Source organism: Kalmanozyma brasiliensis, assembly GCF_000497045.1.
Source record: "Kalmanozyma brasiliensis GHG001 unplaced genomic scaffold PSEUBRA_SCAF1, whole genome shotgun sequence".
Classification (NCBI taxonomy): Eukaryota; Fungi; Basidiomycota; class Ustilaginomycetes; order Ustilaginales; genus Kalmanozyma; species Kalmanozyma brasiliensis.
Window position 1 is genome coordinate 1,420,014 of NW_015961948.1, and position 12,826 is coordinate 1,432,839.

The following is a 12,826-nucleotide window of genomic DNA, read 5'->3' on the forward strand; positions in this document are numbered from 1 at the left end:
GCTCCAGAGCTAAAAACTTGACCGTTCTGGCTTGGCTACAGCGATTTGGATCGTCACCCGCCCGCTCCCATTTTAGATACAGCTGCTCTTTTTAAATTTTGAAATTAAAAACTGGGCTTAATTCGACGACGCCGCTCCGCCGCCGCGTAACCAGTTTTGAAGCGCGCGCGCTTTGACCCGGTCGACACTCGCCGGCCAGCCCACCTGAGAGCCTTGTGACAGAAGCGAAATCTCATCTCTTGCAAACTCATCTCATCTCGTCGCCCTTTCTTTGCCTTTCGCTTTGCTCTGCACTTGTCATCGCCGCTTCGCAAAGCTTGATTCGGCCAAAGAGGATCGTCCGTCGACATCCGCCCTTCGCCGCCGCCGTTGCGCTCTCCCCTCGCTCGCTGGCTCCAAGAGGCGCACCTTTGAACACCGCTCCGCAGCTCCCGGCATCCTGGGTCTAGATTGCCGTCCGCGCTCGACCTGCAAGGTGGTGATCATCAGCATCCGACGTGCTTGGTGGTTTGGCGCTGACCGTCCCTCCTCCTCGTCCCCTTTCCGGTACGTATCAGCCCGTCATCGAAGCTTGTTTAGGCTCGCTTGCATTGTCCCCTCCCTTTCCAGGAACCGTTCGTGCCCCGCCGCCGTTGAGTCCCGTCCGCCCGTCTGTCCGTCCATTCGTTGTTCGTTCCCTCCATCCGAGGGCGTCTGCATCCCATCCCTCCGTCGTTAGCCCCGTGCCTCCTCGTGGAAACCTTCTGCCGCTCATGCAACCCACATGCGCCGCAGTCCCCTAGATGAGATGACTGTCCTCGCATTGCAGACGCCGTCGTCCTCATGCCCATGCTCGCGTGTCACTCCCCGCCAGACCGAGCTTCGCTTGCATGTAGAGGCCTGGTTGCCCTTCGCCTCTGGTCCCTTCATATCGATGCTTCTGCGTGTTCTGTGCATGCAGTCGCCGGCGTCATCCGCCGCCCATCACTGCTTTGTCCGCTCTTCCGTTTGAGTCCCTGTTGCCGCACTTCCCTTTCCCCGCCCCCTCATCTATGCACGATCTCGACCGCCGTCATGGTCAGCCCGTCCAATGGCTTCCCTTGCAACCACTCCCACATGCTTTCGACGTTGTGATTCGTAGCGTTCCCTTCCTCCTCCCTCCGGAGTCTGCCCTTTTCACGTCTGCCTACATTGGAAGACCTCGGAGCGTCATAGCGCAGGTACCAGCCCACGTTGCTGACCTTCGCAACGATGTGGTTGGTGGCGCTTGTTCGCAACGCGGTTGTTCTGACCTCCTCCCCTCGGCATCCATCCGGACCGAGCAGCTGCGGGTCTGATTGTCGCTCGTCCGCATCAAGATGGAAGGATGCCGGGGGTAGAGCTCTCCGGCAGGCGAATGCTGCTGAAGCATCGCGACCACGCCCTTCTTTTCAGCTAAGCGCGACGCTGCGATGCAGCATCGTTCGCCGGTGACATGAGCCAGACTGTCTTTGCGCAGCTTGCGATAGCGCCCTCGGCATGCTCGATCAGCTGCACATCGCATCATCATGTTGGAGTCTCCTTTGGATTCCGATCGCATGCTGCACACGAGAGCCTCATCGCTAACGCCAGTAACCCGTTCACTTTATCACAGACGAGAGCAGTCACACTGACGCAGGCGGCTGCCAGCACCGGATCAGCGTGCTTCGTTGTTCACAAAAGCGGACGCCGCTCAACCGCGTCTTATCGCGATGAATCCGCAAGGTCTTCAGTTCCCGCTCGGGTTTCAGCAAGGGCAGCAGCAGAACTTCAACCCGGGCATGCAACAGAATGCTGCGCCAGGTCAGATGGGCATGCCCACCGCCGGCGAATCCAGCAGCATGGGCGCCAACATGCAGAACGCAGCGCAAATGATACAGGTAAGTTTCAGCGCTCCAGTTCGCTTTCCTTTGTTCGTCCACAAGCCGTCAGGAGTCACAGCAGCAGGTAGGGATGGTGTGAGGGGGGCATGACAAGGCTTAGGTGACCCGATCCACTCCCGATCTGTCCCATCTCGGCAGGCAGGAAAGGCCGCATTGGATGGAGGGAATTCTGGGCCAAATTGGCGACAGAAGGCACAGAGAGCGGCGAGCTGAGGCGTGAATCGCTTTCGGCCAAAATGGCAACGACCGTCGCGCGTCAGTCTCGTGAGGCTTTGGCTCGGTCACTTCGGTCGCCCAATTTGGCACTTCCATCATCTCGCACGCATCTTTCGGTCTTCTAGCCGCCGGGGCCTCCTCACTTCGCTATTCTCCGGCGTCCTTCCCTAGTCCTTCCGCCGCCCCTGCCCTCGCCCACATCCATACTCGACGCGTAGTCTGCAGTGACGCCGCCGTCGATTGGTCCACACGATCACGCCGCTTCTCGCTGCTCGCCTTCCTCCTTGGCTCCTTGTCGCGGTATCGACCTCACCGCGACGCTCTGTCGCGGTGATCGCTGCTGTCGCGCAGCCAGCCAGCCTGCATGCCGAGGCCATTGCGCTCATTCGTGACCTGGATCCCGACTCTCGCTTTCGACGCGATCACGCGCTGAACACTCGCTGATACCCTTTCCGGATCCTTCACTCTCCCTTTCTTTCGCCTTGCCCTACACGCGCCTGCGTCACTATTCGGATACTTTTCTATCACCATGCTGCAGTCAATACGTGGCAACATCGCCGCCGTGCAGCGTCAATGGGCTGTCGTCTCGGGCCAACCCGACGGACCGACCAAGACCAATGCGCAGCAAATCCTCGCGGGCCGACTTAAACAACTGCAGGTCATGGAGCAGTCGGCGATCCAATCCATGGGCGGCCACATTCCACCAGGCGCGCAACTCAACCAGCCACAGCAACAGGGTCAGATGGGCATGCCACCGCAGCAATCACAGCTACAACAGCAGCAGCAACCAAACCCCATGCTGCAAGGGTTGAATCCAGCGCAGCTCAGTCAAATGCAACAACAACAGGGCATGAACGGTCTCGGAATGGATTCCAATTTTGGTGCGCCACCGCAGCAGAACGACATGAACCAGCTTCAGCAGCAGCAACAACCACCACAGCAGCAGCAGTCCCAGCAACCGAATCCCTTCGGTCAACCAGGCATGCAGCCGCAGCAGATGCAAACACCACAGGCTCAACCACCGACATCGGCGCAGGCTGCTGGTGGTCCCGGAATGGCCGGCGCCAAGCGAGACTTCGTCGGCACCGTTCGCAACTTCATGCAGCAGCGAGGCACGCCCTCTCCTCCACAGCTCTCGCTCACCTTCGTCGGCCCCGCATCATCCAATCTGCCAGGCGACACAAAGACGATCGAGCTGCAAGCGCTGTTTGCCGCAGTCATTCACTCTGGAGGCTCTCAGCGTGCCTCCCAGATCCCCGGCTTCTGGGCTGTCATCGCAAGCCGTCTCGGTCTCAAGGTCGGTCCACCCGACGGCTCTCAGTCAGCGCCAGATGCGGTTCCGAGTCCTGGCGAGGTGCCCGACCGGCTTTCGTCCTTCTACCGAGACCGTCTGTCGGCGTTCGAGCAGTTCTGGGTCTCGCGCATGCCTCAACGTCAGGCTAGTGGCCAGAGTGGTGCTGCCGGTTCTCCGGCGGCCGCCACGCCCAACGCGACGGATCCGAACGCGCAAGCAGTACAGTCACAACAGCCAGGTATGGTCAGCAACGGGCAGCCTCAGCCTCAACAGACACAACCGCAAACGCCACAACAGCAGCAACAGCAGCCGACACCACAACAGCAACAGCAGCCGCAGCAGCAGCAGCAACAGCCGCCACAGCAACCCGCAGCGCAGCAGTCTCAGATTCCTGGCCAACCTGGGGCGAACCGTCCCGGCGCGCCTGGCCAGATCACTCCGGCTAACCTGCCTGCCAACTTGCATCAGCAGATGCTCCAGCTTCAGCATCTGGTGGCGTCGGGGCGCATCACCTCCCAGCAGGCACGCGAGCGCTTTGTTGCCATGCAGCAGGCCACGCGCCAGATGATGGTCAAGCAGCAGCAGCAGCAGCAACAAGCGCAAGATGGCTCGTCGAACGATGCTGCGCAGTCGCAGCAACAGCAGATGCCATTCCAACAAGCACCCCAGCAGCAGCAACAGCTCCCCACTGGTATGCCTAACGGTCCACAGGGCTTTCCTGGGATGCCACCTATGCCTCAGGCGCAACCCTCGCCAGGCATGGGTCAACGCGCAACACCCGGCCAAGCATCGCCAGCACCCAACCAGGGCCTTGGAGAGAACATGCCAGGAGCAGCGCCTGGGCTTTTCAACGACCCCGCCGCCATGCTCGCTCAGCAAGCACAGCAGCAAGCACTACCCGGCGCCGACGGTGTACCGCAGTGGCCCTCTCAAGCACCTGTAGGTCTGCCGCCTTCTCCCACCAAGTCGCAGGCGTCGAATGGCAATCTCTCCAAAGCAAACGCGGCCGCGTTGAAAGCGGAGGCGAAGCAGCTCAAGAAGAAGCGCAAGAAGACTGACAGCGGTCTTTCAACGCCGATGCCAACAGGGACCAGTCCCGACGTGAAACCGCCCATGCCGCAGCTGGTCGATCAAGCGAATGGACCCATTAGCGTGAGCCAGCCACCGCTCGGCCCATCCTCCGGCTCCACCGCCCCGCCACCTCAGCAAGAGAAGCAAGTGATTCCTGGCACCTCGCAACCCGTCGGCCCGCCCGCCCCGCCGCAGAAACATCAAATCGAATACCTTCCCATCCGGCGCGAGGTCCACACGCATGGCGGCTGGGATCTCTCCCTCGTCGAGTCGCAATATGCGCCAGCGATGCTCAACCGGGGTCGTCCACGAACTCTCCGCGAGCTCGGCCTCGTTGACATCCAGGGTCTCATCATGTCGTTGCGCTCTCGTCTCGATTTCGAGGTTTCGTATGCGCTCAACACGCTGCTGATTCTGTCGGCAGGTGTGGGTGCGGCGTCCAACTTCCAGTTCAGCCTGGCGAACTGCGAGGAGCTGCTCGAGGAGGTTTTGGACTTGCTCGAGGAGACGAGCTTCCGCAGTCAGGGTGATGACGGTGTGTCAGGTCTGGACTCGTTGCTCCTCCAAAATGGCGCGCCCAGCTCTTCAGGACGACCAGGCAAGCGCACACGTCGCGAAGGGGGCATCAACTCGCTTCCCACGTATCGCGATTGGATAGCCGCCGTGACGGAAGAGGAAGCCGAACTGTCCATCTGGAAGCGACGCAAATCGACACGCTCCCGCTCAACAGCAGGCAGCGTCCTCAACGGCGGCTCCGAAGCCGACTCGCTCGCGTCCCACACCTCCGCCACCTCCATCCCCGACGCCAGCATCTCAACCCACGGCGTCGAGTCGGAACACGAACGATCCACCGAGAAAGCCGCCGCTGTCGCCCTGACAATCCTCACGATCCTGAAAAACTTCAGCATCATGCCGGAGAACATGTACTTTTTCAACCACACGCCGCGGTTGTTGGCGGTGCTGGCGCGGTTGTGCGCGAGCGACGCGGAGCGGGGTTCTGCCTCGCACGATGGCGATTCCCTGGAGGGGGAGACGGTATTTACGACGCTCGAAGCGCTCCGTGTGCGCAAGGAGGTGCTGGTGATCGCCTCCAATCTTGCGGGCGAGCTCCTCGTTCTTCGTCACCAGGACGCAGACACGGTTCGTGGGATCTTTGATCTTCTTGCGTCGTTCATCCTGGAAGCAGGCGAAGTGGAAGAGATGGACCACGTGGCTGAGCTAGCCGAGCTGGCTGCGTCGCTCCCACCCGGCGCACCTGCACCACCGGTCATCCGTCGAATTCCGTATCATGCCGACCTGGCCCTGGACGCGCTGAGCAAGCTCGCGCTGCCCGATGACAACCGCGAGGTGCTCTCGTCGCTCATCGCGGGAGAAGACATCGAGCGCCTCGTCGGGGAGATCCTCAAACTCCTCCCCATGACCGAGGCCGATTTCAAGGTTCTCAACACCGAACATCGCCTCGGCTACTGCGAGAGGCTTTCGATGTGTCTTTACAACCTTGCGTTCCTCGCACCACCCGCTGTCAAGTTGAGGCTTCGACGCATCCCGGGGTTGGCAGGGATCGTGTTGCGGATCGTGAAAAAGCTGGCAAGAGCCACGGCCGAGTTCTCCCGCAACCCATTCAGCGTGCTCTGTCGCAGACTGGTCGAGGCGTTACGGTTGATCAGTGATGGTCAGGATATGTTCGGTGCACCTGCCCTGCTCGGGTTCGGCTTTCAGGATCAGGCTGCCAAGTCCAGCGCGGGCAAGAGGGAGATCGGACTGCTGTTGGGCGACGAAGAGGGTGTGGTGGAGATTTTGGGTACGAACGAATTGGATGGTGTACTGGGCGACGAACTGTTTGCGCTCATTGCGAGCGGGTGAAGCGACCAATGGAACGTTTGGACCGCATCTTTCCGAGTGTGTGCGTGTGTGGCTGTCTTCGCGTCGAAAGTTGTCGGCGATGGCTCACATGCCTACAGACGTGCGATCCGGCCAAGGTGATGAGGGATGCGGGAAGGATCTGGATTCGTAAGAGAAAGTGCATGGGGAGACCAAAACCAATCGTGGGGAAACCCGTCTACTTTGCGCCTATCGCGCTGGCCCCGGAGCTACCCTTCTCCGCTGCCGGTCCCGCCGTCTTGCCCGTAGCCTCGATGATCTGCAATACATACTGCTTCTCGTCCACAAACTGTTCGTCGTCCTTATCGTTATGAAACTCGCCCAGAAACCTAACCAGTCTCTCCCTATTCCTCCTCAAAATCCCCTCGATCTGAGGTGGCTTCTTCGGATTGGCCACAAAGACTTTGAACACGTGAAACGCCTCAAACTGAATATTCTTCGACTTATCCCGGAGGAGGTTCATCATCATCTTCAGGTTGTCTTCCGAGGAAATGTAGCGGGTCATGACGGAAAAGTTGGTGCGGTCGAGCAGGATTTCGCCGAGGAGTTTGAGCGATTGTCGTTTGGTGACGTAGTTGGGGGACTGGAGGAGGGTGGTGTAGGTGGCGAAGAAGCGGTCGTAGTTGGTATCGAGGTAGGTTGCCACCGTGGGCTTGTGACGCGTGAGGGTCTCTTTGAAGTTGGAGAATGCATCGCACGAGATACCGAAGGTGGTCGTCTCGATGTATTCCGGGAAGGTGTAGAATTGGGGGGAGTAGAGAAGGATTTTGGCTAGAGGTTCGTGACGAAGCATCTCGCGAAGGATCATGCCCGTGTTGAGCGCTACGTCGGGATTCTCGTACCCGCGGAGGGTGAGGAAGATCACTTCGGGTCGGGTGGAAAGGTACTCGACGGTGGGAGAACGTGAGCCGATCTGTCGCCGAAGGAGGACGTTGAAGATTTGGGAGACGTCCTTTTTGGCCTCGAATTCAAACTTGGAGATGTGCGCGACGAGGAGTTGGAGCACATCGTGCGCGTAGACTTCCTGCGCTAGCTGGGCGACCAGCTCGGGCTGCGGATCCACTTCGCCATCGCCGAACAGGATCGCCTTGATCTGACAGAGCGTCTTGGAGACTTCATCGACTGCTTTGCGACGAGATTCCGCTGAGGTGCCGCCAGTGGAGCTGGAGGAGGTGAGGTTGGAGGAAGAGCCGCCCGAGGAGGAGGACGCTGCGCCGTTGGAGCCCGCATAGTTGCTGTGGAGCGAGTTGTTCGAGTTGCTGCCACCGAGAGGCGTGGACGTGTCGAGTCGAAGGATGGTATCGCGCAAGTGACGGACGAGCTCCTGCGGCGTGCGCGACTTGGACTTGAAGATGAAGTTCATGGGGGCCATCGAGATGCCGTGCTCTCAGAACACGAAGTGGGCGCAATTGCTGGGGGGTGTAGTGCCAGTAAGGTGCAAGTGCTGATGACAGCCAATTCAGCACACTCGATGTGGATTCGTGAGGGGTGCGGCGTGGATGAAGACGATGTGTGTCAGAGGCCGCGACGGGATGCTTTCGTTGTTGATATCGTTATCGTTGAATGCTATGCTATCGAATGCGAATCGCCAAACGCTCGTGCAGGTATGGCCAGCGGAAGCAGGCAAGTAGGATCGTTTCGTTTAGAGCGGTTTAGAGCGATGAAGAGCAATCGAGTGTCGTTTAAGCTGTGATCGTGAGTGGTGTGAGCGTGAGATGCGATACGAATGCGATGGTCGACGAGAGCAACTTTGGCTGAGCCGGCCCAAAAGTGTTGGTTTCGGCTGTGGACTGACTGACAGGAAAGAGGGGCTCAAAAGCTGCAAACGGGCGTCAATTCGCAGCACCCAAAGTACACGCTCAGGGGCGCAGCGCGGGGAACTACGAAATTCAAAAAAACGATAGGAGCCTCTCAGCCTGCGCACGGGGTGAGCAAAGGCGAAGGCGTAGACCTTTCATAAACAACACCCAAACTGCGCCCTCGAGCCGGTGCGCAAATGTTCGCACCAACTCGCTTTCCACTCCTTTCTCATTCACAGACAGGCAAGGGGATGGATAGGCTGGAAAGGCTCGTATAGCTTGTCTTCAATTCGTGAGCTGGCGAATGAGCACGATGAAGAACGAGGGTGCGCTAGTGGTATCTGCTGGCATCGCTGTTGATTCTAGGCTGCGCAGTCAGCACTTAGCCTGCCAAAACAGGGGTCCACCGATGGCTCTGGAAATTTTTAAAATGTGAGATCTCGATCATCCACTTTGTCAATCTAGGCCAAAAAAGTTGAATTCAGGGTCCAGAAGATTTATGCTGCGCAGTGACAACTTCGCTCCTTGACACCTTCCACCACTCCGTCCTCGCTGTCCGACATCTCGAGCCTAGCGAACGATGACCAAGAAGCGCAAGCGCACCTCTGTCGCCTCCTTCGTCTCTCAGCTCGATCCCACCTCTCCTCGCAAGCACAACCTCTCCGCCTACCATCCGGACCTCGACTTCTCCACTTTCTCCCCGTCCTCCCTGGCCCTCTACACCTCTCTCCTCCCACACTGCCTCGTCCACCCGTCCAGCTTCCCACCCAAACTGCTCAAGTACTGGTATCAGCGGTATACGCTCTTCACGCTCTACGCCGCCGGCTGCCTGCTCGACGCCGAGTCGTGGTTCAGCGTCACCCCCGAAAGTGTCGCCTTCCGCATCGCAAAGCGGTGTGCGTGCGACGGCACCGTCGTCGATCTCTTTGCGGGCGCAGGGGGAAATGCGATCCAGCTCGCCATGACGTGTGGGAAGGTCATCGCGGTCGAGATGGACGAGACACGGTTGAAGCTGGCCAGGTGGAACGCGAGCGTGTATGGCGTCGAGGAGAGGATCGCGTTTGTGCGCGGGGATAGTTTGGAATTGATGAAGACGCTGCGGAGGTGGAGGGAGAAAGGTGGGGAAGAGGAGGGGCAGGAGGAGGTGTGGAATGGACTCAAGGCGTCCGAGCTTAAGGCTGTGGAGGCGGTCTTCCTGTCGCCACCGTGGGGAGGCGTCGATTATGCTCAATCGTCACAAAGGGAACATCTCGGCACTTCCAAGGCAAGAGAGGGCGAGTACGACCTGTCCTCCGTTCAGCCCATCCATGGCGCCGACCTCTTCCACCAAGTACATAAGGCCTTCAACACGAGCAACATCGCCTACTACCTCCCCCGCAACACCTCCCTTCAACAGCTCTCCGACCTCACCACCTCCCTCGACCCACCACAACCCCCCGTCAGGATCGAATACCAGTACGTCAATCACGGCACCAAACTCTCCAGTCTCACAGCGTACTACGGTGCACTCGCAGCAGAGTGGGACGACGAACTTGACGATTGGCGCAAGACTCCAACAACAGCATAGAACGCAAAGCGAATCAGATACCCTTGGCGACTCAAACCTCGTCGATCCACTGCGCGATCCGCCTCCACGTCGACGAGCGTTCCGGTTCGAACCATTTGAAGAGCAGATAGTCGTGTACGGCGTCCTTGACTTCGTCCAGCACCACCTCTCTGTCCTCCCTCTCCTGGGGTTCGGGTGGGGGCGAGGCGTGCATGCGGTGATGGCGGTTGTCCGAGCTCGAGCTCTCGCGCTCGCCTAGCAGGGTGGTGTCGTGCGAAGTATACTCGGGTCTGGTTCGAGGTTCGCCGTCGACCACCTGCGTTGCGTACTGCTGAGGCTTTTCGGCCGGCTTGGCTGGTGTCAGGTCCATGCCCGGTATCTCGCCAGCCGGAGTGACAGCCACCGAATCCTGTTCCGCATCCAACAAATTCCGCGGTCGAGGTCGATCGCGTCGTTCCGCCATCTCGCGCGCATTGCATCCCGCCGACAGCCGATCGCCCGCATACACCGGTCGACCCTTCCGCGTGCCCGACGCCAGACGATGTGCAAGCGTCAGATGCTGATCGTACGAGATTTCAGCTGATCCCGTGGTGATGTAGATCTTCTTGGGGAACCCGTGGAAGCCGTAATGCGGCGCCTTGCCACCTCGTTCCAGCGGCAATTGCAGCGAGACGGGCGAGATGTACGGGTTGCGGTATGTCTCCCGCGCCGGCAGGTCGCCAAGGAACGCCGACACGGCCGTGTTGCGGAAATCGATCAGCGAGCTGATGATGTCCGAGTCGCGGTTGAGATAGACCGTTGAATCGAGGTTAGGGGCGCCTGTAGGACCGGAGTGCGAGCGCGAGACGTCGACCCATGGCGACATGAGCAGCAGGGCGCCTGGTTGGGGGGCGATGTCTTTGCCTTCGTCGCGCAGGTATCGGCAGAGCGCGAGGCCGAGGTTGCCACCCGCGCTGTCGCCCGCGACGATGATGTTCTCCGGATCAAAGCCAAGATCGCGCACGAGGTAGAGGTAGCCGCTGAGCGCATCGAGCAGCGCCGCGGGGTACGAGCCGGCGCGCGGTCGACCAGGAACACACAGCCGGTAGTCGAGGCTGAAGGAGCGGAGCAGCTTGCCAGAGAATTCGGTCGTAGGACCCGAGGCTTTCTCCTTCGCCTTGTAGATCTCGGCCATGTATCGCAGGCTTTCTGTGTTGACGGCGGCGGTGACATCCTTTTCGTGCGCAGTGCCAATCCAGTAGGCTCCACCATGGAGATGGTAGAGCACCTTCTCGCCAGGTTGCGCGGGTCGGCCCACGCCACCATTGGCCTCGGCGCGGGAGGAAGCGTCGCTGATCTGCGAGGTCAGCGTTGCCTCCGACTCTTGCAGAGCAAGACCGTCTTCGTTTGCCGGGGTGCCTTGCCTCGTTGAGGTGACCGAGGCCTGTCGCGCTGCTTCGTCGCGGCTGGTATTGCTGAGCGCTCGCAACATGCGCCCGCGTTGCTGCTGCTTCCTTGCCTTTTGTTTCGCTAGCTCCGCTACATCTCCGTACCAGAACCCGCACGTCCTCTGCGGATGCACCTTCTGCATGATCATCGCCCTCCTGAGTTCCCCCCTCACATCTCCATCCCCCACAGGCGGGACCCACGTAAACTTGCACCGCACCGTCTTGCTATGCGGCACCTCCTTCTGCAAGTCCCTCCCCAGACTTGTTCTTGTGCGAAAAGTGAGCTTCGTCCCGTGCCGGAAGAGCTTTACCATAGTGGCCTTCTTCCAACTCCAATCGGGCCGCCCACGATGCGAGGGCAAGATGGACGACACCGCCCACCGCGGCAGATGGTAACACCCCACGCTGAGCCCAAAGTACGAAAAGTACATGTACTTGTACGGCTGACGAGCCCAGAGGGGGCATTCCTGGTTGAACTCCGATTCCCTTCCGGCGCCTTGGAGAGGAAACTCTTTGATGGGGATCTTGGTGCGCAGTTTCGAGGTCCAGTTGGTGGTCGAGTTGCGGCGGGGCGGGGAGAGGGCACCGGTGTTGCGAGGTCGACTCTTGCTACGACCGCTGCCGGTACGGGAGGCTGAGGCGGAACGAGCAGCATTGCGATCGGAGGCTTTGCCGGAGGAGTGCTTCTCCGATTTGGTCCGACGTACGCCTTCACTGCGGCCGCGACCCTCGTCCGTCTCTGCATCACCTTGGCTCCGGTGGAAGCTGCTCCTCCTCGACGACGCTTCTCCGTCCTTGTGCCCATCCTTGCCGTGACCCGAGCCGAACAGCGGCAACCCCACGAGCCGAGACGGCTTGGTGTGCGTCTCGGGCGACTTGATCGGCTCGATTCCTGCTTCCTGTTGCGTTCGCAACAGCCCCTCCGTCTGCGCCTCGTCCAGGTCCTCGAGCCTCTTCTGCTGCTCCCGAATCCGCTGCTGAACAGTCTCATCGTCTTCCTCCTCCTCTTCGGACCTGCGACCTGTGTCTTGCTGCTCTTCCTCGATATGCGGCTCCGGAGCCGGTCCGCGCTGCATCAGCTTCGACGCCGCACCGCCTTTCTTCTTCCTCCCGAACAACGAGCTGAACGACCCTGACCTGCCATCGCTCGACCCCCTTTTCGCGTCCAGATTCCCTGGCGCATCTCCATTGTGTCGCAAATCCCGCTCGAGCTGACCGATGGAATCAGAGATCTCGCTCTTGCTCTTCCGGCCCGTGCTCGGGGACTTGAGCTTGGACTTGATCGCTTCCACCGTGCGGGCGGGGGCACCTGCTACCTCAGGGAGGCTCTTGATCACTGTCGCGGGGGATGGGATGGAAGGGCGTCGGTTGGGGTCAAAGTCGGAGAAGGCGCCCGTGTCGTCTGTGCTGCGGCCTCGGGCTGCGGCTGCTGCGGTGTACGCGGGGGTTTCTGATGAACCGGTCGGCTTCAGGGAGGAGAAGGCTTGCGCGTCCGCTTCGGGGATGGCTGGCGGAGAATGGACGGAGTCTGCACCGTTGATGCCGCTCGAGATGGAAGAGGGGCGCGCAGGCTCCGACGCCGAGTGAGGAATCGCATGCGAGGCAAGCAGCGCAGGGTCGTCGTGACTCCGCGAAGATGATGCGCGTGGACGTTCTTGCTCCATCGTGTCTATGCTGTTGTAGGTAGGTGCATATAAAGCAGTTCGTCTATG

At 60.0% G+C, this 12,826-nt stretch overlaps 4 protein-coding genes across 4 annotated transcripts; 2 read left to right on the top strand and 2 right to left on the bottom strand.

The window, feature by feature from the left end:
• Positions 1-1,709: 1,709 nt before the first annotated feature.
• Positions 1,710-6,324, top strand: PSEUBRA_000539 (ARID/BRIGHT DNA-binding domain protein; the record flags this gene model as incomplete). The annotated part of the gene is made up of 2 exons (XM_016436128.1): positions 1,710-1,877; positions 2,635-6,324. The coding sequence occupies 2 exons, from the start codon at positions 1,710-1,712 to the stop codon at positions 6,322-6,324; spliced, it is 3,858 nt and encodes a 1,285-aa protein (XP_016295116.1).
• Positions 6,325-6,520: 196 nt separating this feature from the next.
• Positions 6,521-7,714, bottom strand: PSEUBRA_000540 (Mo25-like protein; the record flags this gene model as incomplete). Its single annotated transcript, XM_016436149.1, has 1 exon — positions 6,521-7,714. The coding sequence occupies one exon, from the start codon at positions 7,712-7,714 to the stop codon at positions 6,521-6,523; it is 1,194 nt and encodes a 397-aa protein (XP_016295117.1).
• Positions 7,715-8,721: 1,007 nt separating this feature from the next.
• PSEUBRA_000541 (RNA cap guanine-N2 methyltransferase) lies at positions 8,722-9,708 on the top strand (the record flags this gene model as incomplete). The annotated part of the gene is made up of 1 exon (XM_016436130.1): positions 8,722-9,708. The coding sequence occupies one exon, from the start codon at positions 8,722-8,724 to the stop codon at positions 9,706-9,708; it is 987 nt and encodes a 328-aa protein (XP_016295118.1).
• A 31-nt stretch (positions 9,709-9,739) lies between these two features.
• Positions 9,740-12,778, bottom strand: PSEUBRA_000542 (Alpha/beta hydrolase fold-3; the record flags this gene model as incomplete). The annotated part of the gene is made up of 1 exon (XM_016436147.1): positions 9,740-12,778. One exon carries the CDS (start codon positions 12,776-12,778, stop codon positions 9,740-9,742), a length of 3,039 nt encoding a protein of 1,012 aa, XP_016295119.1.
• Positions 12,779-12,826: the final 48 nt, after the last annotated feature.